Source organism: Phalacrocorax aristotelis, chromosome 2 (assembly GCF_949628215.1).
Source record: "Phalacrocorax aristotelis chromosome 2, bGulAri2.1, whole genome shotgun sequence".
NCBI classification, from domain to species: domain Eukaryota; kingdom Metazoa; phylum Chordata; class Aves; order Suliformes; family Phalacrocoracidae; genus Phalacrocorax; species Phalacrocorax aristotelis.
The window spans coordinates 133057070-133081230 of record NC_134277.1 but is presented as its reverse complement, the minus strand read 5'-3'; the positions used below and the strand labels follow the sequence as shown (position 1 = coordinate 133081230).

General features: G+C 42.8%; 1 protein-coding gene across 6 annotated transcripts in view; it reads left to right on the top strand.

Annotated features, from left to right (window-relative positions):
* The window catches only part of STAU2 (staufen double-stranded RNA binding protein 2), a 178947-nt gene that overhangs the window by 147 nt on the left and 154639 nt on the right, over nucleotides 1-24161 (top strand). For 2 of the 6 annotated variants that reach the window (XM_075085253.1, XM_075085250.1), the window contains exons 2-3: nucleotides 22251-22458; nucleotides 23552-23682. In XM_075085253.1, coding sequence (XP_074941354.1) covers nucleotides 22260-22458; nucleotides 23552-23682 — 330 coding nt within the window. In that variant the 5' untranslated portion in view covers nucleotides 22251-22259. Of the gene's footprint in view, nucleotides 1-637; nucleotides 898-22250; nucleotides 22459-23536; nucleotides 23683-24161 lie in introns of those variants that run through there. The other 4 variants (XM_075085252.1, XM_075085247.1, XM_075085251.1 and 1 more) reach the window with 3 other exon arrangements.

Below are 24161 nucleotides of genomic sequence, written 5' to 3'. Positions count from 1 at the left end.
CGCGCCCCGCCGCCGGGCGAGGGGGACGGGACGGGGGGCCGCGCCGCGCCGGGCCGGGGGGAACGGGGGGGCTGCTTCAGCCATGATGTCCGAGTCCCCGTCCCGTCTTTCCTCCTCCTCCTCCTTCTCCTCCCGCTGCCGGGGCGAGGGGCTCCGCCGGCCCCTCGGTGCCCCCCCGCCCCCGCTCGGGGCCGGGCGGGCACTTCTGCGCCACGGCGCTGCCGGCCCGCTCCCCTCCGGCGGGGAGCGGCGGCGGCGGTGGAGGAGGAGGCACCAACCCGCCATCCGCCTCGGGGTCCCCGCCCGCCTCCTCCGCCGGTGGCTGGGGGCGGGCGGGGGTACAGGTGGGCCGCCCCGGCGCCGCCGCAACCCGAGGGCCGCGAAGGAGCCCCCCCCCCCCCCCACGCGCACACCGAGCCCGGCTGCTGGCGGCGGCCGTTGCGCCAAGGCCGGGCCGCGGCCGGCGGGGCCGGGCCGCGCGGTGGGGCTGGGCTCGGCTCGGCGGGGACCGCGGCGGGCCTGCCCTGCCTCAGACCTCGGGAAGTAGTTAGGCGCGACCCGAACTCGTCCCTCGTCCTGCGGCCGGCGGCGGGCGGAGGTGCGCGGCCTCGGAGGCGGTCGGCGGCGGCGGGGCGAGGGGCGTCGGGCGTTCCTCGCCCGGTCGGAGGGGCCGACCCGACCCCGGGGCTCTGCCGTCGCGTTTTTTGCAACGCCGCGTTAATCGGCCTCGCTTGGCGCATCCTGTGGGCTGCCCCCAAACTTCGGACGGGGCCCGAAACTTCGCCGGCGGGACCGGGCCGTCCCGCTCCCAAAATGGATGTCGGCGTCTCTTCCACGAAGCGACGGGCAGTGGAGCGGCTTGCTGGCCTTCGCCTGGCACGGGGGCTTCACTCTGAGGTGGGAGCCCAGGGACGCACTGCTGTTCTGTGGCCTTGCCCAGGTGGTGGGCGGCATTTTCCCCCTGTTCAGGTCTCTCTGGTGGGAGAAAGTTCCATCTCGATCGCAGCTAGGCCTGGAAGTCAGAGCCGTGCCCTCCTGGGGCAGCGTGGGTTGCTCGGGGCGTGCTGGGAGGGCGAATCCTGCAGCGGAGCTGTGTGCCTTGTGGTGCTCAGGGTCCCACCTGCCAAGCCAGTGATACCCAAGCAAAAAATTTCCCCACAGTGCATCTACCTGGTGTTGCCTTACGGCCAGCAAGCTCTTTCTGTGGATACCAAGATGTAAGCTTCTCGGGCCCTGCTTAGAATGCTCCCCGGGCAACTGCCATGGTACTAAAAAAAAAGTTTATATTATACAAAACAGTAGATGAAGCGTTGCTGTTGTAGCTCCTCTCTTCGTGTGAAATGCCGTGTTGAACGCTAGCGAGGAGCACACGTGAATAACCATGGCGTTGCAAGGCACAAGTAAGACTGTTTGGTGTAACTAGGTGTAGTTGCATTGCGCTTCTGTAAGCGAGCATATATTGCTGTATCTCGTTTACGTTGCTAGTGGCATCAGCCTGTGCTGGAGTAAGGTCTTCCTGAGCTGTGTGGTAATTCCAGGTTAGCAGTCCATGCCAGCATAATAATCTTAATGCATTTAAGCCGTTTACTAAATACAGGGAGGTTCTGTACAGGTTTTATTGTGACATTGCTGCCTATAAACAGTGCCAGGCTGACAGGTTTCTGAATTAGATCTTTTTTTCTAGAAAGCTAGCAGCAGTGTAAGATTTCCAGTACTGATTTCCAGCCGCTGATCTTAGCTTTGCCCTAGAAAAACTCATGGAGAGAGAGAGATCTCTGCTCTTGCCTGCCTTTGCTAAGATTCCTATTGCAGACAACTAGCAACAGAATTGAGACCGCCTGCGCTTGGTCATAGTTTTTGAGGGGGAGGGGCAGTTCAGATTATTTTTGCTTTGCAGAAAACTTTTCAGCGATGTTGTTCAGCTTTAGCAGAAATCATTCAGCTTGGGTTCAGTTCAGGCTGTAGTCTGGAGGCCAAAGTCTTTATATATCTTGTTGCCAGCTTAAGCTACCCTGTCCCCGAAGAATTGTGTCAAAATAATAAGAAGTTTGAACGATCTTACATCCTGAATTGTGAATGTGGTTTGCAAAGGAACTTCTGAACTTTACTTGCAGGAAAACCTAGTCAGAGGTGCGTTAATCACAGAATCATAGAAGAGTTTGGGTTGGAAGGGGCCTTTAAAGGTCATCTAGTCCAAGCCCCCTGCAATGAGCAGGGATGTCTTCAGCTAGATCAGATTGCTCAGAGCCCCATCCAGCCTGACCCTGGGGGCATCTACTGCCCCTCTGGGCAACCTGTTCCAGTGTTTCACCACCCTCATTCTAAATGTCTTCCTTAAAGCTAGTCTAAATCTACCCTCTTTTATTTTAAAACTGTTACCCCTTGTCCTATTGCAAAAGGCCCTACTGAAAAGTTTTTCCCCATCTTTGACTTGACCAAGTTTAAATAAGCACTTAACTCCATCAGCCCCTTCCTTGGGGGCAAATATTGGGCTTGATTTTCCTGCACAGATTTATGAACATAACTCTACTGTAATGCTGGTTTACATAGGTGTGAATGTGGGAAGCGAGTCAAATACTATGTGTTTTATTTGTAATGTGTCATGAGAAGTGACCTTGGGAAGGTTAGGCAACAGGCTGTAGTGAAGCAGATCCTCTGATTCCAAGACTGCTTCTCCAACCATTAGGAAAGCTGCACCTGTCATGCTCTATCTAGACAGTTTGTTTTGACCTGCCCGAAATACGTGGCTATTGATTTGTCACTCTTGGAAAAGACTGAAAAAACTCTCATCAATTAATTATGTCCAGTCCTTCAGCCCAAAATATATCTTCTTATAATATTGTACCATTGGAGAGAGGGCCTTATAAAGTGTGCAATTTTTAGTGCCAGTTTTTTTGGTGTATACTTAAGAAATACAGGTATACACATGCACAGATTTTCTCCCACTGGAGAGTCAAATATCTGCTTCCTCACATGGGTCACACTGATGTTATGGGGAAGGACCGAACTCTGCATCTTTTCAGGATAACTGTAACAACGTTGTTTCTGTTAATTATCCACCAAAGCTTCAATTTTCCTTCCGCTGCTTACATTGATTTCCTATCAGCAACAGCAAGATGTATAAGATAAGAGTTAGGCCTGTCTTTTGCCAGAACCAATTATTTTGCAGTTCTAATCCTTGTGTCACTCATAGGCTGTATTTTTCACAATAGTTTTTGATTTTTCTCTCTCTTCTAAAAAGAGGAAGAGAAACAAAGGCAGAGAATCGCTCTCTTAAAGCTGCTGGGGGTACTGATGTCAAAATCCACGTGGGAAACCAGGAATCCCTGCTACCCCTTTCTGCCTTCATGCTTCTTGGCCATTTCCGTTGCTGGTTTCATTGTGTTAATGCTTGCGATTACACCCATGTAAGGATCGAGCTGCCGGCAGCCCTACCTGGGGCTCTCACCCCGCCACCCCTCTTGCGTCTGCTTGCTCTTTGCTGACCGGTTCCATATACGCCATCTCTGAAAGCAGCAGGTCAGAAGGGTAAGGCAGGGGGGTTCCCTTCGGCTGACGGGCATATAAAGCACGAGGCTGGGGTCCTGCGAAGGCAGGTCAGAGGGTGGGGCTGGCAGTTTTGCTCAGGGAGGAGTGGTGCAAGGCAGGGAGTAGAGTTGGGAGCACGTGACAAACTGTGGGAAGAAAGGAAATGGAACCTGTGTATAACATATTTTACATATATATATATATATATATAAAAAAGTCAAGGGCTCTGAGTCTAGGGGGTCTGCTCGTTGTCACAGACCAGTCATGATCAGCATCATCCAAAGTATGTTTGCTTTAAAAGATCAAGAGTTCAGTAAAAATCTGAGAGATGTCTTGTCAGGGGTTGTTCTGGAAACTATTTAGATTAAAAAAAAAAAAATCGCTTGTCACAACTCCTAATCTAAAAATTAATTTTGAAAAACCATCTGTGCTGGTGTAATACCAAAGTCACATGCATGTCTGTAGCTGCTGAAGTTTGTTCATACTTTATCTCAACAGCAACTGTTTTGTGTTGGCTTTTTTTTTAAGCTGGTAGTATTTGGAAAGTTTCCCAGTAGTGAAATCTGTACTCCAGGGTCACAGTGTGCTCACCTGTGTCGTACCGCATCTTTTCTTTCTCTTTAGTCCAGTACACTTCTGCATAGTATATCACTAGTATGTCACAAATTTATTGATACTTAACGAAATAAAATCAAATTATGAAATGTAATTTATTTTCCTAGTAAATGACACCTTTTTTTGCATATTAAGTATTTCATTTCATGACCTCAGTATATTTCTTTATCCTCATAATCTTCTAATTTAGTCACCATTAAAATGATGGGGGGGGAGGGGGGCATGTGCGCGTGCTCTTTTTACACTAATTAGAAGTCAGTGTTTGAGCACAGATTTCTGCTGGTGTTTGGGGAGGTCCCTGGTGATAGCCAGCAGCTAAGTATTATGGTGAGTGTAAGTTAACCTGGTATCCTTAGTTTCTGGGAAAAGACAGTTTGCTAAGATGTTTACCATAGTACCACATGCTCAAAGGGTATGTTTACAGTCTCATCTTCTGCTGAAAACTTCCAAAGGATCGTACCGGCAGTGGTCACGCTTCCAGTTTTGCTGCTTGCCAGTTCTGAGGAGGCGGTTTGCCTCCAGGCTGAAGGAAACGTTTTTGAGCGTAGGAGACCAGATTTTCTGGGGAAGTTTCTTGCAATGGAAGTGGTCACCTGTTGGGACAAGAGGAGTTCTTTAAGAGACAAGGAATCTAATTTTTATTGCTATTCTTAGTTTCTTATTTTTGGCAGCTGTTATGTATTTGTAGTTTCCAGTTTCTTATACAATAAAGCCAGTTAAAAAAAGCAGTGTTACACAAATATAAGGAAATTTCAATATACTGAAGGTGTAGGTTGATGTCAGTAACTGAAGTTGTCTGGATATGTAACTGGCTGTAAGTGACAGAACTTCCATGTCACCTGGAGGACACATCCATACAACTGATACATTTTGAGGGGAAGAAATCAAGACATCCTGTTCCCAGGATGCAAGTGCAGAGCTGATACAGAGCAATGTTGGGTCAATTTGTAGTGTGTCCAGTTGTAGTGGTACGAGTAAAGAAATGAAATAACAAAGTCTCTAGGAGCTTTGGCTTTGTTAGTCAAGATAAGAAAAAAAATAAGATTTCTTGTTAAGAGGTCATGTTTTTTGTTTTTTTTTTTTTTAAATTCTTTTTCCCCTTCTGATCCTTTTCCAGTCATGGATACTGAGTGGAAGGGCTTTTTCCTCTCCAGAACGTGGAAAATGTTTTCTCTGCTTTTTGTTCCAGTCTTGTGTATCTGATACTACTTAAACCTGCCTGCTTTGAACTGCGTTCCACCTGTGGTGGCAATGTCCCTTGAGCGGCATTGACAGTGGGTATTTTGCTGAAGAGCATACACCCAAGAGACATTCCTTTTGTACCTGTTTAAGGCCTGGAAATCTTAAGGAATGGCTCCAGAGGGATTTTCTTGAAAACCCTTCTGACCCCCTTGTAATTCAGTGCAACATATTTACTGGTCTGGTATGAAATAGGTGTTCTCTCAGCTTCTGCATGGCAACTAAGGCTGTCTGTCCTTCATGAAAGGGGATGAGAAGCTTGTCCTGGATCAGGAGGCAGGTAAAGCTCACTCTGGTTTCTCAGAGGCGTCTCTCAATGTTCTCTCTTAGCTGAATCCACAGCGTTAGATATGGGGTTTGGTCTCTTCAGAAGGGAGAATGATCCACATATTTTCTTCATCCCTTTTCAACTGGCGAGTCTTTATTACTTAGAGCCTTCAACAAGTGAAAAGTCATTGAAGGTGCCAAGACTGGATCCCATTTCCATGGACTTGATGGAGTTGTCATTCATGAGGACATTCTGGATGTGTACTTGCCAGCAACCATGAGTATTTGCCAGGTCCCAGGAGAAGAATTAATATAGTGCTTTTCTTTAGCTGTTATGTTACTGGGCTCTTCTGAAACTGACCATTCCAAGAATTTCTGTCAGTGGCAACTCAGCAGAGGCAGCAGCTTTGGAGGCCCTTTTTCATGTGACCATTAAACTCTACATAAAACTTTAACTCTCTTCCTGGTTCCCTTCAAATCCTACTGCAGTCAGAGCCCCTTGCTACTTTGTAATGTCCACCTTTATTACAGGTGGGCATGAGAGCAAACAAACTGCTGTAGCTGGTGAAACGGATGTGTAATACCATAGCCTTAATACCATACTTCACGTATTTTAAAAGAGATGCAAGCAGCAACTTACCTGTTCTGGATTTCTTTTTTTTTTTTTTTTTTTTTTTTTGTCACGGTAGTACTTTGAACCTTTTCAAGGCTTTTAAGCCAGCTCTGTGCTCACTAGGAATTTTGACATCTAGCACCAAAAGAGAAGCAGTTTTGTTAGCTATCATTGCAAATACTGTCTGGTACTGTTTACCTTTGCTCAGGCACCTCATAGCTGACAGGAACAAGGGAGACATCAAACTAATACACCTAATATATCCCCAAGATAGGGCAGGACGGGGCACTGCAGGTCGACAGGGTTAGCTGAGGCAGTTCTAGTTCCAGGGCTGACTCTGCTTTTCGAATGTGTATGTCTTTGCTATTGCACTGGATTGCAGACCTCTGCTCCACAGCTCAGGTCTGCACTTCTACCTAAACTTCTGCTGAGTGTCATTGCAACCTATATATTGGATGGCCTTTGGGCTAAGAGCACTCCTTCCCTTCATTAACGGGGAGCATCCTTTTTTGCAGGAGGTGAGACTATTAGGCATATGTATGTAGCCAAGTAGTGCATGTTCCATTGGAAAGCCTAGAAAACGGGGTCCTTCTTCCTTTTTGAAGTGCTTTTTTGTTTATTTGATTTTGGTTTTGAGGGTAAGGAATGGGAGTCTTAGCTCAACAGTGAACAGAAATGTTAGCTCCCTGCAAGTTCAAAAGCAAGTTTGTTCTTTCACTCTGGCTTAGGGTGGTTCCAGAGTCACAAAAGATAACTTTACCCTGCTGAAGCTAATGGCCCTGGAGTTCTGAAAGTATAGCAAGTGGTGAGAGAGACATTCCTTTAAAGAGCAGCTCAGAGCATCATCCATCCATCCATCCATCCATCCATCCATCCATCCATCCATCCATCCAGTCTCTAGGTATTTGTGAGCTTATGCTGTTGCAGTGTTGTTGTTCCTCAAATATGTAAGCTTCTTTTTCACTTTCACTCATTTCTAGGTGCTGTTTCCTTTTATTTTGAATCATTTCATGTTACCATTGAATCAGGTTGCACTTTTAGCGAGAGTTGTCCTTTGTTTTATTTCCAACTCTTTATCTGTGCAAAAATACTTGAAAGGATTCCAAATTTTAGTTCACAGTTTGTTTACATTTTTTTCCTGTAGCAGTTATGCTTGTAACTTCCTTTGGTCTGGGGAAACAAGTTATTCTGAATCATCAGCTGTATGGATTGAGGTCTGTTATTTGCTATCTTGTGATATATCCTACTTGGTATTCCTAACCACTAGTACATAAGGAGTTGGTGGCAAAAGTCTGATTTTGTCATGCTGGTTCTGTGCACACACAGTGTGCTCAGTTTGAACCAAATCTCTTTACCAGCACTCTACCTTTCTGTTGGTTGTTAGTTTAGTATCATCTTCGCTGATTCAACTCCAGAGGTAAACCCTTTGCCATCCTGCCAGTTGCATGTAGTCTCTGTGTTGCAGCAGAACGTGTGCCCAATGTGTGGCAGGTTTATAATGTTTAGCTAATGTTTAGCCCTGATCGTATATCCAGGTTTTTTTTTTTAGTGTTTTCTGCCTTTGCTGTCTCTGAAAGCATCTGTAAGTAAGCCACTAGGATTTTTTCCTCTTCCTGAATTGTCAAAATCTTCTATAATCTGTAGTTTCTTCTGAAAATAAATAAGTTATTTGACTATGTTTCATTGTGCAACTTCATACTTTCTGCCCAAAGCATGGGTTTACTACAAGGAATCAATAGACGATTGCTGTCCTTGTGTACTTTGCTGAGTTGTTGATGATTCTTTTCATTCTCAGGATGCTTGAGCAATCTGCATTGATAGCCGCTTGCTGCATGTGGCTGGATTGGTCAGCTCTGTTCCCTTTGGCTTTCTCTTAAACTCTTCCAGGTGCATGATTCTTCCCACGTTGTTTGCTGGAGTCCAGTGCTAGTAGCCCCAGGTCACCACTGGCTACATATGATCTGTCCACTTCCTTAATTTTTGGATTCTTCATTTTTGTTGTTGTCGAGCCAGACTTGTCATCAATTTTGCAACAGTTCATGACCTTGCCCCCGAAGAGAGCATCTCTAAACCGTCCATTTTTTCCAGTTGAAAACTTAGATTTTGTGCTTTTCTTCAGTCAGAAAACTTGGTACACACAATCCAATGCTCACTAATTATTTTACCTTTATTCATCAACTGAGAAGAGCTGCAGTTAAAATACGGAGGAGGCTCTTCGAACTCATCGCAGAACTCTTGATCTGACAAGGTACTTAGCAGAGGTCCCATTCTGTCCCCCAGTGAGCAGGGAGCTAGTCTCATGAGCTGTAGGTCGAAATTATCTTATATCCAAGCATTGTAAGACATGTCTGTGGGAGAGCTGAGGGAAGGGGGAACTCCAGGAGTGATCATGAACAGATGGCAATTTGACCCCAGCTGTGTCTAGGATCTGCAACTTCTTGGAAGCTGTATGAGACTTCAGGGTGGGCTTCAGTATAGGCGGTAGGTTGCAGTGAGCACCCAGACACTTTTCCTGGTGAAAAGTTAACTACTTGCACAAGGTGTGCATGCGTTGATGATCTGTTGTGTCAGGTGGCTGAGTTGCAGGAAACAGTTAAAAGACTGTGCAGTATTAGTGGAGCCAAGGCGGAAATAGGTAGGTGGTTTCAGAACCACGTCCCTGTAGCAGACACCACTGAGAACAGGCACCTTGGACCCTGGTGACCCACAAAAGAAGGGCTCTGCTTCAGTCTCTGCCCTCCAGCATCACTACCAGTAACAGATATGAAGCTTTAACAGCTGTAGGCACTCATGAGCAAGGTCTGCAAGGTACAACGGTACTAGCAGCACAGAGGGATGCCGTAAAAAAAAAAAAACGTGCTCGAAGTGGGTGACTCTGTTAAAAGGCACTGAGGCGCCCATCTGCCAGCCTGACAGGGAGTCATGAGAGGTTTGCTCCCTTCCAGGAGCTAAGATCTGAGACATCGCTGAGAGGGTGCCGCAACTTGTCAAGAGCAGAGTTTACTATCTGCTGCTACTCTTCCATGCGAGCACAAATGATGCTGCAAGCCAGAGCCTGGGCAGAACCAAGGAAGACTATAAAGACCTGGGGGAGCAAGTGAAAAGTATTGGTGCCTAAGTCATCTCTTCTGTTCTACCAGCTGGAGAAAAATGGGCAGCCAATAACAGACAAATAACATAAATCAACTCTTGGCTATGTGGCTGGTGCCATCATGAGGATTTCAGCTTTTATGACAATGGGACATTTCCCAGGAACCATAGCCTGTTAGGGAGGGATGGAGTCCACCTGTCTAGAATGGGCAAGGGAGTCTTTGGCAGCAGGCTGGCCAACTTGGTGAGGCAGGCTTTAAACTGAGGGACTTGGGGTCCAAAGTGGCAATAGTAAAGCCATCACATCTGAGGGGGGAATAAGCCAGGCCAATCAGAGCAGCAGCAAAGGTGCCTTAGCTCATCATCCTGACTATCAAGTCAGGAGACCAACCACCTCAAGGGTGAGCATGGCTATAGTGGGTCCTTGTACGCTCCTCCAGGGAAACCTGTGTGCTCAAGCACCTTTCTGAAATGCCTGTACACCAGCTCACGCAGCATGGGGAATAAACAGGAGGAACTAGAGATCCATGTGCGGTCGCAGGCCCATGATCTCATTGCAGTTACAGAGACATGGTGGGATAGCTTGCATGACTGGAATGCTGTCATGAATGGCTACTTACTTTTTAGAAAAGAGAGGCCAGCAAGGCGACGTGGGGGAGTTGCTCTTTATGTGAGGGAGCAACTAGAATGTATTGAGCTCTGCCCAGGGGTGGAGGAAGAATGAGTCGAGAGCTTATGGGTAAAAATTAAGGGGCAGGCAAATATGGGTGACACTGTTGTGGGTGTTTGCTACAGGCCACTGATCAGGAAGAGGAAGTCAACGAGGACTTCTGTTGACAGCTGGAAGTAGCCTCACAATTGCAGGCCCTGGTTCTCGTGGAGGACTTTAACCACCTGATATTTGCTGGAAAAGCAACATGGTGAGGCTTGCACAATCCAGGAGGTTCTTGCAGAGCATTGAGGATAACTTTTTGACACAGGTGGTGGAGGAGCCAACAAGGTGATATGTGCTGCTGGACCTTATACTAAGAAACAAAGAAGGGCTGGTTGAGGATGTAAGGGTTCGGGGTAGCCTTAGCTGCAGTGACCATGAGATGGTGGAGCTCAGGATCCTGTGTGGCAGAAGCAGGGCAGCAAATAGGTTTACAACCCTGGACTTCAGGAGAGCTTACTTTGGCCTCTTCAAAGACCTGCTTGGAGGAATCCCATGGGGTAGGGGGGTCCAAGACAGCTGGTCAATATTCAAGTACCACTTCCTCCAAGCTCAAGATCGGTGCATCCCCAGGAGGAAGCCGTCAAGCAAAGGAGTCAGAAGACCATCATGGATGAGAAAAGATGTCCTAGAAAAAAACGGAAGAAGGAGGTTTAAAGTATGTAGAAAAAGGGACTGGCTACTTGGGAGGAATATAGGAACATTGTCAGGGTATGCAGAGATGCAACGAGGAAGGCCAAGCCCCCCTTGGAACTAAATCTGGCAAGGGATGTCGAGGATAACAAGAAGGGCTTCTTCAAATACATCAGTAGTAAAAGTAAGACTGGGGATATAGTGGGCCCGCTGCTGATCAAGGAAGGGGCCCTGGTGATGCAGGATGCAGAGAAGGCAGAGTTACTGAATGCCTTCTTTGCCTTGGTCTTTACTGCTAAGGCTGGCCCTCAGGCATCCCAGCCTCGAGGTGAGAGAGAAGATTTGGAGAAAAGAGGACTTGCCCTTGGTTGAGGAGGATTGGGTTAGAGATCATTTAGGTGAACTGGATCCTTACAAATCCATGGGCCCTGATGGGATGCACCCATGAGTACTGAGGGAGCTGGTGGATGCTGTTGCTAAGCCACTTTGGAACAGGCTGCCCAGGGAGCTTGTGGAGTCTCCTTCCCTGGAAATATTCAAAACCCACCTGCACGCGTTCCTGTGCCCGCTGCTCTGGGTGTGCCTGCTCAAGCAGGGGGGGTTGGACAAGAGGATCTCCAGAGGTCCCTTCCAATCCCTACCATTCTGTGATTCATCACTCTAGCTGTGAAATACTGTTTCTGTTTAAATATACTCGTGAAGAACAAAAATAGGCACATAAAGCAGAATTTTATCTACTTCTAACAACAGAGCACAACGCCCACCACTTCATCCACTGAAACCTCCTCCTCTGAGGATCTTGTAGCTGTTAATGATAAGGGAATGACTACAGTGTGAGGAGGGCTGGTAGCAAGATATGTAACTTTTTGCAAAGAAAAAGGCATGTTTCTGCTACTCCACTAAGCTTTGTTACTTGAAATGATCTGAGAAGTTGTTTGACACAGGTAGACAAGGGAAACAGATAATTTTCTGTAATCTATTAATAATATGCAATTTCTAGGTAAGGAATAAACTTTTAGTCAAGAAGTAATTTTTGCCTGCTTCAGAAGAAAATAACAGTTGGAGGGATGTTTTACTTAGTATTTTGTAATCTAAAGTCAGTCAAAGCTTATTTGAGATGTTAGGAATATAACTACTAGTTGCTAGCACAAATTGAAAAAATACTGTTTTTAGAAATATATATGAGAGAAATTAAAAAATACTAATTAAATAAGAAACTGGACTCTTGGAAGGAGCTCTGGTTAGACTCCAGTATCACAAATAAGGAACCAGTTAGAGCTTTGATGCAAACAAGTCTGTAGCACCAGTGTGTCAAGTCTGAGTCATGGTTTTTTCATTTACTTACTTAATCCCCTTCTGCACTTTTAAGCTGATGATTGATTGTTAAACTAGTGGTTTAGGCTTCCCATCTTTTCAGCTATTTTTCTTCACAAAAAAGCTTAATAACTCATCTTTGTTTAACCTAAGGCAAATGTGGTTTACCTGCCCATCATCTGCAGTAAGATGGTATGATGACCTCTGTATATGATGGCAACCAGTAACCATTTCTGTATAATCCTTTGAGTCTCAGTGGAATATTTAAATAGATGCACTTGAATTACTTATCCCAGAAAGTAAAACAAAATAAAAAAAATCCAATAATTTGTTCCACGTTTTTCTAATCTCGGCTTCTTTGTTCACAATTTCGGGAGTCACTGAATTGATTAGTTGTCTCCTTGAACCTCTTTGAGATGTTTTGTGGGGGTAAATTCTGAGGTAGCCCTGGAAATTCAGCTTTATTTGTATAAGTGTTGCCTAGAGTCTCTTGATTGCCCTACTCTCCCTTCTCAATGGTTTGTGGGACAAGGTGAGGTCATCTTTTCAAAAATGTTACAGATATGACTGTGTATTGCAGGGTGTCTGTGGAGATACAAGTTCTCAATTTTCAAGAAGACAGGTAGTTTGCAGTCACAGTATGGAAGAGAACTAAGGTGTTACAATACTGGACAGCCAGCTTTTGTCCTTTGGATTAGTGGTTGTCCCCAGTTGCAGCAGACAAATACAAAGACGGATATTATCCTCTAGTGTTGGGGAGCGTGTGTGATGTCCTGCCTCTCATCTGTAAGGCTGTATAGACCAGTTTTTTGGATATACCTCAAACTGCAATGGATTTTGGATGTGGACGACCTTTCACAAAGAAGGCTCTGATGATCACCTTGCTGTTACATGCAGGAGTTTCATATTTTCTTCTCTGTAATAATTCAGGGTATCCTGGCTGGGTCAAACTGATGTCTGTGTCTGAAGCAATGTTCTGGCTGGCTGTTTTGGTGCTGTTTCTGGGCATAAAGCTTGTGGCAGCGTGAAAACTGGGTTAGCTCGTATTGGCTGTTTGAAATTTCCATGGCTTTTTGATCATCTCTGTTTTCTAGACAGCAACAATAAATTGAGACAAATAAACTTTCTGATGAGTTTATCTTTGTAAAGTAGTAGACGTTTTTATGAAACGGCCTAACAGCCCTTGGGCTTTGAGTTATAAATAGGTTGAAAAGCATTGAGATGCCTGCCTGGCTCTGTTTCTGATGCAACAAATTGACTTTCTTTATCTTCTAGTTTTTTTCTGGCATTGAAATCTTTGGGTTAATAATCTGATTGATCTCCCTTCTCATTTCAAATGGGAGTTTTGTAATTAAGGTTCCCAAACTTCCCTGATGCCAGGCAGCCCGTACGAAGTGTTTGCTCTGGTTCCAGACTGTCTTCTCTAAGGGATATCTGGATGTTTGGGGTTTTTGTTTTATTTCAGCCTTTGCTTCAGTGATCTTTGGTATTGGTGAGGTTGTTTTGTGAGAATAGCAATCCTTTTTCCCGTCATGGTTCAAGATGAATATTAATAAAGTTTCTGTACTTAGGATCTCTGTTTCATGTCTGCCTGTGAAGTCTCCACTTGAGAATTCAAGTGGCTGTCTGGTATACACAGGACCTGACTATAATTTCTGTTAGAAGAGAAAATTAGCCATGTGTACAGGCTGGGGTTGTTCAGTTTTACTGTGTGTAGTAAGATACGCCGTGGCCCGAGTTGCTCCTTTCTCAGCTTTTTCATGTCAGCCTTGCTGTTGCCAGGGAAGCAAAGGAAGAGTTGCATTCCTGCCTGTCAAGATGCTTCACTTTCTGTTAAGTTTCTCTTGTTAAAAGCCTTTAGGCTCTTGCACATGCAAGTGTGCACAATTGCAGTCAGTGCCCTAACCCCTGTGTTTTCCATCATTCTTTACAAAAAGACCTGTCTTAGGCAAATATATTAGGTGGGGAACCTCTCTGTAAGGGATTTTATTTGCTTCTGTAATTGTGTCTGTTAGTTTTAATAAGGTCCATGATTGCTTATTTGTTGAAGACAGGCTTGGCGGTAGGCTTCAGTTACCTGTGTTTCAGCATCTATTGCAGTTTGAGATGCGAAGTTATCCTGTCCAGCCTTCAGCTGCCACTCAGCTGCATGGTTTACCTAATCCTAATTTAGAAGCCTACTTTTTGATCACCTTATATAACTCTCTGGGTCTGCTGGCTGTATTGACAAGTGGTATAACGTATTTGCTTAAACACATATATTATTGCCATTTCATTGCCTTTTCATGTCGGGGTTTATCTGAGACATCTGCCACATGCAGTGTCGGCTGTGGCACGGGTCTTCCGGGAGAGGGCTTTTGCTTGTTGAAGCAGCAGCTGATGGAATTCGCAGGTATCCAGATGTGATAACTTAAGACATCTCAAACGGTGCTTGTAAAACATGGGTGGATTACCAAGTTCCATGCTGTATTTCCTTTGACTCCTTGCTTATATTGTCCTTAGACACTTTGCTTATATTTGCAAACCTAAATTACAGATGTCTTTAATCCTTACCTGAATCTTCATATCTCACTGTACAGCACTGCCGTACAGTACAGGTAACTGCTCTGGTGTGAGATACTCTGTGCATGTAGATGGCCTTGTAGATCACACATTTTTCATAATAGTTACTTGTCTTTTGCTGTAGTGGCTTAAGCAATTTACTACATTCAAAATGTTTGCTTATTATATTTGTTTGCTCTGTGATGTATGCTATGTATTTCAAGTTGTACAAATCTTATCTCAATTGCAGGGTAAGCCTTTTCTGTTCTAGCCCCATTGCTAACACATCATGGTTAAATGGCAACAAAAATACCCACCTTTGGCCATTTTGTTGATGGAGAAAATCTTTGGGTTTAGACTTGTATTCCATAATTAGTTACCTTATTTGTCTGGTCTGGTTTTGTTTGAAAATTTTCCTTTCTTTTCAAAATTACACAAAGCTATTGTAAAGAGAGTTTTTAGAGAAGGATTGAATCAGTGGCAAATGTAAATAATATGTATTCCCAAGTAAAGTAATCTGGTCATTGCTTTAGGGACTCATATGCATCATGTAGCATCTTGAATCAACATAGTATTGGAGATTAGGGAACTGATATAGTTTCATTATGAAAGAAGTCTGCAAGATGAAGCAGTTTCTAGCTCAGTCTTCTGAGTCTTAAGTCATTTTTTTTGTTTGTTTTCATGTGCTTGTCCTGTGCAGTAATTCAAGAGAAGTTGAGCTGACTGCTGCTTGAAAAAGTGGCTGAAAATGATTTGAATGCAGATTTTTAATCTGTTCAATTTCCTACTTCTATTTTTTCTTTTTTCTTTTTTCTTTTTTCCTCCTCCAAAATACCTTCCTGTCTCTCCTCAGAAAGCTTCCTACTGATCGTATATACGAGTTTGCAAAGGATATTCCTCTGTGGATGATAATATCCTTACGAAAACAACTTCTGTGTTTTCTGAGAGTGTGATGAGATTTAGTGTTCTGACCTGGCATTCACTGCAGTCGCCTGGCCCTGCCATGCTTTCCCAGGGGTTTATCTGCAACGCTCTTCTGCTCCAGTCCAAGAGCAAAGGAAGCCGCTTGTAAGAAACTGTAGTATTTAGTCAGCCCTCAGGGGCTGGGTTTAGCACTGAGCAAGTAGGAGACCGTTTTTGTAAGTCTGTCAGCTCCTTGGATTTTGAGTATTAGTCCCTAATATTCTGTGACAATTAACCCTTCTTTTTGTGTGTGTTTTTGGTTTTGGTTGTAAGTTATTTTGTCAAAATAACCAAAATAGAGGAGTTAGTAATTTCCTCCCCTTATACTTCAGGAAAGTAAAAATGCTTTTAAGGCCTAGCTTCACTTGCTGTCATGTATTACTTAGTTGTTAATTAGCCAATAGCTATGTCCAGATTTCCACTGAAATTAAGATTCTCTAGTGTAAGGCACTGTTAAAAACCCAACCAACCAACCAAAAAAGCCAAACCAGGCCACACGTTTCTGAAGATGAAATTGTTGGGAATGAGAGTGCAGGTTTTGTGTGGAACAGTGTGAAGGAGCTGAACTTCGGTGTATGGCTTGACAGCGAAACTAAGCTGATTAGGAGTTGAAAGGGCTAATTCCTTGCACCCACTCCAGGTCAGGAGTTTATGGCCCTCCCTGTACAGACAGGGACACTCCTCTTATCTTCCTCCTCACCTGCGTGTGAGCTGGTTCAGAGAGGTAAATGGAAAGAAAGGTATTAGCTTTTTGCTGTAGGAGAGAGAGGACATGGGATTATCCCCTGCTATGGCATCAAGTCATTAGAGCAGTTTGGCTCTTGGCAAGCCACTCCTAGTAAGTCAAAAAGCAACAAACTGGTGGAGAAGGAAATGGGGAGGACAGACAGTGGGGACCAGCAGTAATATATGATGTGTATATATAGACCCAGTGTGATTTCATGCATAATTTGTCAGTTTTGCCTATTTAAAATGTATAAATAAGATAAATTTTGTTAGTAATTCTAGATAACCATCTGCTGACTGTTGCTTTAAGTCATGCTCTTGCTGAACCGCTACTGTGTGGCTATCTTGTTATTTGATTTTAGAGAACAGAAAAGATTGAATTAACAGCTGCTCTGGAGGTAATGCAGAGCTGGGTTTTTTTTTGTCATCCCAAATAAGCTGCTAGATATAACACAGTAAAAAGAAATTACATAAAGCTTAGGACTTCTCTAGCACTTTTTATATTGATGCGTGTATATGCATAAATATTTACTGTAAATGTGAGAAATGGCATGCAATTTTGTATGCTTTTCCATAACTGATTGAAGTAATATCAGGAGAATAGAAGGAGAATGTAGAGTTTAATGGAATTTTAAGGCTAAAACTAAAACCAAATTGTCCTTAGTTAGGAAGCTGTTAGGTCTATTAGGGTACTACAACTTGGGACTTCTACAGAAGAATCGCATTAACAAGCTGCTAACCAAAGCAGGGGTTGGTCTGGAAAAAATCATTGAGATGCTGCCTGCTTATAAACAGCCCCCAGTCTATTGTAATGCTGTTCCTGTACCTTTCAATGTTTTCACTGATGATGTGGATGAATCAGTGCACTTATTAAATTTGTAAATGCTATAAAGCAGGCTTGGAGGAGACTGCAGACATTGTAGAACCAGAAGTAGAATTCATTGTGATCTTGAAAAATGGAAAAGATTGGGGTTTTTTGTTTTGTTTTGTTTTGTTTTTTAAAGTAAGGGAACTCAAGGAAGACAAGGACAAAGTCTCATCTGCTGCACAACAGTCAGATTCACAAACAGGGCATAGGCTAGAACTTGCTGGGTAGCAATTCTGCAGAAAAGGACCTGGCATCATTAATGTGATACTGTTGCCAAAAATAGGCAGCAGTTAGAATGTATAAGCAGAAGTATTGGATATATGAGGTACAAGATCTGTCAAGTAATTTTTCTTGTTGAACAGTGGCTGTCCCTTGGTTGTTACCTTTGAAAAGCACTTCACAAATACGTAGTACGTGCCATGTGTACTTGTACACAGATTAGATTTGATACGTTGGGTTTTATGACAGGGTAGTGTGAAAGTGTGGTAGCACCCTACTGCATATAGCATTTTCACTTTCTGCACAGATGAGTCCTGTCTTCTATTTCGGCTGTTCAGGTCATTAGTTTCTCCGACTGTTGGTTTTTCATACAGTAACCTGTGTCTCAAGACGAGTATTGCTTTTTCAATTTTTCCACGTTGTGAAAGTGCTTTTAACTTGAAAACTCATTGTTGTTCTTTTCCCCCTTCTGTGCTGTCTTTATCTACTTTGTCTGTCTTTATTTAGTCAATTTGTGTGACACATTCTAAGAATCGTTTCACCTGAGCATTTAATTAATATCTTATGTCATGAGATCTAAGCATATAAAGTGATTCATGTTCTGGAAAAGTACAAGAAATTATAATCATCAGAAAAAATAGAAGCAATTCTTTATATTGTGATGCATTTTAGCGTGAGGTGAGTGTATTCACAGTTGTTAAAAATATTCTGCCTCTGTGAATATAACTAACTGTTGTGTTTCCTAACTTACAAGAAAAATGAATGGAATATTTGACAGCAGTATTTTCACTTAAAAATGTGAGGGGATTTTGTTTTGTTGCTTTGATGTGAGTTTGTTTTGGTTTGTTTTTCTTTTTCAGCATGAGAGGAAAATTCACATTTTATACAGAGTTTGACAAGGAACTTAATACCAACTGCGTATTGAAACCTGCATAATTGCCGATGTACAAAGTGCTTTCAAAAGTGGAAATGAAGTAAATTGCAATTGTAGTATATTTACATCCCTTTAAATGCCTGCTGTCACATTTCTAATGCAGCTGGGCAGGTTAGAGTGAGAGATGGAAAAACACTGCAGCACTTCAGAAGGCACCATAAGCTCTGGAATATAACTTGACAAAAATCGCAGCACTGCAACTTGCGGACTTGTGACTGGCTAGATGTGTACGTGATTGAGACAGCAAGAAATATAATTTCTGTGATGTCTCAGTGTAGCAGCTTGTGGCTTGATAAAGACACAAAGCTGGCAGTCAGAGCTGCGTAGTCCAGCTTTCTCACTGAGACCCAGGCGTCTGTAACCACTGCCTAGCGTCGAGGGAAACTCCTTTGGAGACACCTCGGTGTGGTGGTTTCCTAAATGTGAGTTGGGTTAGCCACCTGACATGAGGTGTGTGGGCTTTCCAGTTGTATCAGTAATGTCCCCCTCAAAGTCCTACATTTTGTTGTGTAGTAGCAAACTGGTCTGTGCTCATGGCTGGAAGGCCTCAAAATCGTTTTGCTTCACTGTTTATAAAGGTGTGAAGTAATAAAACTACTTCTACCACTACTAATAAAAGCAGTATGTCACTGGTATATATGTAAAATACATAAAGAAAAGATGGAGCATATTTCTCCCCTTTTTGTGGTGACATCAAAGTATATTTGCTTGGTAATGTGGAAAGACAGCACTACATCAACTATATTGTCTCGTCTCTCTATTAGTGGATTTTTAGAACTGTATACAAATTGATTCTCTTCATCTCTGCAATGGTTTAACCTCAGCTGTCAACCAAGCCCACACAGCTGCTTGCTCCCCCACCCCTGGTGGGATGGGGAAGGGAATCAGAAGGGTAAAAAGTGAGAAAACTCGTGGGTTGAGATAAAGACAATTTAATAGGTAAAGCAAAAGCTGCACATGCAAGCAAACCAAAACAAGGAATTCATTCACTGCTTCCCATCGGCAGGCAGGTGTTCAGCCGTCTCCAGGAAAGCAGGGCTCCATTACATGTAGTGGTGACTTGGGAAGACAAACGCCATAACTCTGAACCCCCCACCCCCCACCCCCACCTTTCTTTTTCTTCCAGCTTTACATGCTGAGCATGATGTCATGTAATGTGGGACATCCCTTTGGTCAGTTGGGGTCACTGTCCCAGCTGTGTCCCCTCCCAGCTTGTTGTGCACCCCCACCCCACTCACTGGTGGGGTGGCGTGAGAAGCAGAAAAGGCCTTGGCTCTGTGTAAGCACTGCTCAGCATTAGCTAAAACATCCCTGAATTATCAACACTGTTTCCAGCACAAATCCAAAATGTAGTCCCATACTAGCTACTATGAAGAAAATTAACTCTATATGAGCCAAAAGCAGCACAATATCTCATGTACTTAAGAGTTAGTCCCTATGATTATATTTTCCTCCTGGGCATCTTTCTTTATGCAGATCAATTTACAAAATAGTTTCTTGTAGGAGTTCTTCAGCTTTAAAAATATAAGAAAACTAATAGAATAAGCAAACCCCAACACATAAAATCTTATGTGTTTATTCTGATTTCACAGTTTAATTTCCTATGTAATTTACTGTAAGAAAAATAATGTATTTTCCCCCCAAGCTTTATCTTGTTCATTTTTATAGTTCCTTTATACTATTATCAAATTGATTTTTATCTGTAATAGAAAAGGATCAATCCTACAAAATATCCCATCAATACTATAGGAGCTATAAATATACCTCATAAAGCACATGATTTGGTTATTAGTAAGTTCTGCTTTTTTGAAAAGAAGAATAAACTTTCAAATTACTGGAGCTGAAAGGATAATTCAGAACTGGCAGGGCTTGAGGTCAGGTGTTCAGTAGTATTTCATCCAGTACTATGTGATTGAGGGCTTCCTCATACTCATGTTTTAAGCTACAATGCTATAAATACTCTAAGGAGTTTCTTAAACTTTAATCATTGCAATGATATTTTATATTGTGTTGGTTTCATTTTAAAGTTGTTTAGTAAATATGGCCTGATTCTGCCTTCCTTTACTTTGATGTTTACAATTAAGATGCTTTTAAAATTCATTCTGATCTATGCTAATATATTTAAAAGCAGAATTAAACACGTGGTATACCAAAGAATTCTATAGTTACACACATTCTTAGTCTAAGTTAGGCACATCTAACAATACTGCTGTATTGTATGACATTTGCTGTTAAGTGACAGTAGGATTTTTACAGTCTGAATTTAGTCCATATTTTTGAATACATGAAGTATTTGAATGTTTCTCAGTTGACTGCATATGCATTTTAAAAATCTGTCACTATTAGCCATTTTACTTAGGATATTTATGAAAAGGCCAAGTGATTACATCTTAGCTTCATTTAAAATTTTTTTTACTTTTGCCTTTCCAGAGATTTAAATCAGTCATCTTATCTCAGTACCAAAAAAGGCATTCCAGTCTGAACCTGTTCTCCAAAGCACAGAGTCACAGTAATAGGATTTATTATTTTCATTATTCTAGTGTAACTGTGCTAAAGTAGTTGCACTCTGTGGTGTATCGAGTGATTTGGGATCTTAATCCAACAGTACTGTCCCTCTGAGTAGAGATACTTGGATATTTTTGAACAGATCTGGGGGCAGGGAGCAAAATACTGATGTAATAAAATTTTTTTATATAGTTGTACGCATTTCAATAAGATCTTAGTTAGAAGGCTTTTCAGGTGTTGGATAGGATTTTTGCTTAAGAAGAGAGAATTACCCCAGCAGAAGTAGCAAAGAGCTTAGTGGTAAGGGTGCTGCCGGTGACGGAGGAGAACTGGGATCCTTGTCCTCTACTGCCTCAGCCAGAGGGACCAGAGCTGCTGCAAGGAGAGGTCCCAGGTCCCCAGGCTATTTGTTGGCTGTTACAGGTTTTGCCTCTATCTGCTCTGTACCGATGATATTGTGTGTATGAACCCTAAAAAAATACAGCCTATGTCCATGCTACTGAATAAAATACCTCATCCCGTTTGCTCCTGATGCGGAAAGGAGAATCCCAAGACTTTACCCTGGAGGACTGAGAATGACTGCCTCCTCGCTTATTTGGGTGGATTGCCTGGGGTGCCTGCTGGCCTCTGAACAGCTCCCGTGTGGTTTTTCTGAGTTTTTTGTCAGTAGCCAAAATTCTGCCAAGGAGCATACTCTCAGTGAACAGTATGAAGGAGCCGTGCCCTGCCCCTGGTTTGTTTATGAGTGTAGATTTAGCCACAGAACAGGTACTGATAATAAAGAAACTCATTTGGGAAGATGGAGAGAGATAATTAGTACCTGGCATATTCCTGGTAAATGTGTTAGGCACTGGGTGAAAGGCTAGTTTAGGAAATCCTGGTACCTGTGCTAGTAATTTATACAAGGATTGAAGGGTTCTACCTCTTGACTGGCTAAGCAGTGATTTTTCAGAACTTGCTTTTTTGGTGTTGTTTTATTTTGGTTGGTTGGGTGGTGGTTTTCTCTTCTTACTTTTCCTCTTCTATAGTTTGGTAAAAGGCAGAAAAATTTGTGATTTTTCTCTTGTGGCGTTACTTGGTATTTTGTGTGCACCTTACTGGAAAGACTATGGCAAAAGATTGCTACGGCAGTTTGTTGCACATTCTCTCCTGAAGAAATTGTCAGGTGCTAATCTCATCTGCAGAATAATTATATGGAATTTTATTCTAGAATAATCATTATTCCTGCTGTATTTCAGGCAGGGTCACCCCACAGTTGAGCAACAGAACCTGGAGTCAGGGCATGTGGGTTCTGCTCTGGTGATTTTTCTTTGGCTGTGAGCTCTGTTTCTCTGCATTGGTTTGGAAGTAACGTGTGCAGAGGCATGGCTTCTGAGGATAGTTTTGTGACCCAGATCCAGGAGCAAAGAAGTGTTAATATTACTACTGTCATTTGACGTTCAAAATGCAAAGTGCCCTGCTTATAATAATTTGTTTATTGCAGTGATAGGCAATGGCACAAGTTAAGATGCAGACGACAGCAAACCTGTCCGGACCTACCATGTCCCCTATGGTGCTACCCTTGCCAGTTACAACTACAAATACTCTGGGTCTGCCGTCTTCAATGAACGGATCCATTTCGGAATCGGCTGCCAGCTGTAGCAGTCCTACTGCCAACCTTGTGGATCCTGCGCCTTCTAGCAACTCACCAGGTAAGTTGGTCCAGGTATATTTTCTTTGGTGTTCAAATGAATCTTTTTTTTTTTAATATTAACAAGTCATCAGAAAAAGTTAGGTCTTAAAGAGGATCAAAATAAAGAAAAAAAAATCCCATAGAATAGTACTTATTTTGGCTAAATAGGCTGTTTACTAAGTCAAGTTTCTTTAACTGAACTCACACAGTGAATTGTTGATCAAAACTTTTCTGATCAAAAGCTCAGAAAACAACATGTCTATTTTGTCAAATTCTGAGCGTATCTTTTATAGAGAAGTTTTAGTGGTGCAGGAAGGCCTCCAAGTGTATTTCTCTTCCCTAGAACAGAATGTCTTCGGACTGCTTGGCAGTATTCGGCATTTCCTTTGTACCCTAATAAATGCTGTAGTTCCTATGCTGAACTGGGTATAAAATACAGAAATGTTATCCTAAAAAATTAAGCAAGATATGACAGTGTGTTAGGGATAAATACAAATAACTTGAAAAAGAAATAGCAGAAAGTTAAAAAATAGTAAGTCAGTATACATGAAGTAAGTAGTTTAAGAAAAGCAGAACAAAATCCTTAAAGGGGAAGGAAAGGTGTTATTTGGGAGTGCTCTGAGAGTGACCTCATTATTGTGAGAAAAGTCTAAAACGCCGGGAAGAAGCAGGTAGAAGCAGGTGGGGGCCCACACGATTTAATATGCTATATTTGTCTTGCAACTCTTACGCTATCCACTTCTGCTTCAAAGTGTCGAGAAACCATTCTCAGAGTAGTCAGTTCCTGGAAGCATTATACTCCTAAACTTTGGTACGCAGAAAATGTAGCTTATGTATATGTCCTCCTACACTGCCTTCTTTTATAGAGGCATTCTGGAAAGAAATAGTTGTATTTGTTTAAATTGCATGTAATCAAAACGGTTATTGTAAAATGCATATTCTCATATGATTACTATGTAAATGGTATTTAAAGATTGTATTTAGCATACGTGCAAAATTATTTTTTAGCCAAAGTATTTTCTTTTCTAAGCATGCTGCTGCTTTTGCAAAGCTTTGCGAAGTTGTGAAGAATACATTTCTCCACAAAAACTTTACAGACTCTTTATTTACAGCTCCTCTCCAAGATAACATGGCAAACCCCAAAGAGAAAACTCCAATGTGTCTGGTAAATGAGTTAGCCCGTTTCAATAGAATTCAACCCCAGTATAAGCTTCTGAATGAAAGAGGGCCTGCTCATGCCAAGGTAAGGTCACAGTTCCAGGTGGTGAGCCATACCTTAAATGCTGAACAGATAATGTCATGGTCTTGGACGAGTGCACTTGTCAAACACAACCACATTTCTAGTGTAAGGGGTTTCTTACTGTTCTTTATTTTGCTTTTTTTTTTTTTTTTTAACACTTTCAGAAAGTATGTCTATATTTCTGTTGAAGCCCTGTAGATCGTTTTGTACCTTACTTTGACTTCCACCTTTGAATCTATATTTGTTGGTCTCTGTTAAGACCTTGTGAAGGTCTTTCCAGGATATCACCACCCTTTCTTAATCGTTATGGAGCGTTTGCTTTTTAAGCTGCCTGAATCCTTCTCCCCAGTCGGCGTGCCTCTGATAACTACCTCTGCATTTGTTTCATGGTAGAGCAGGTGACGACAAAGCCACTTTGTGTCATTTTTTAAAGTGCTTATTGATACGATTCTGTGTCCATAAAGTTAATTGCATTGATACCG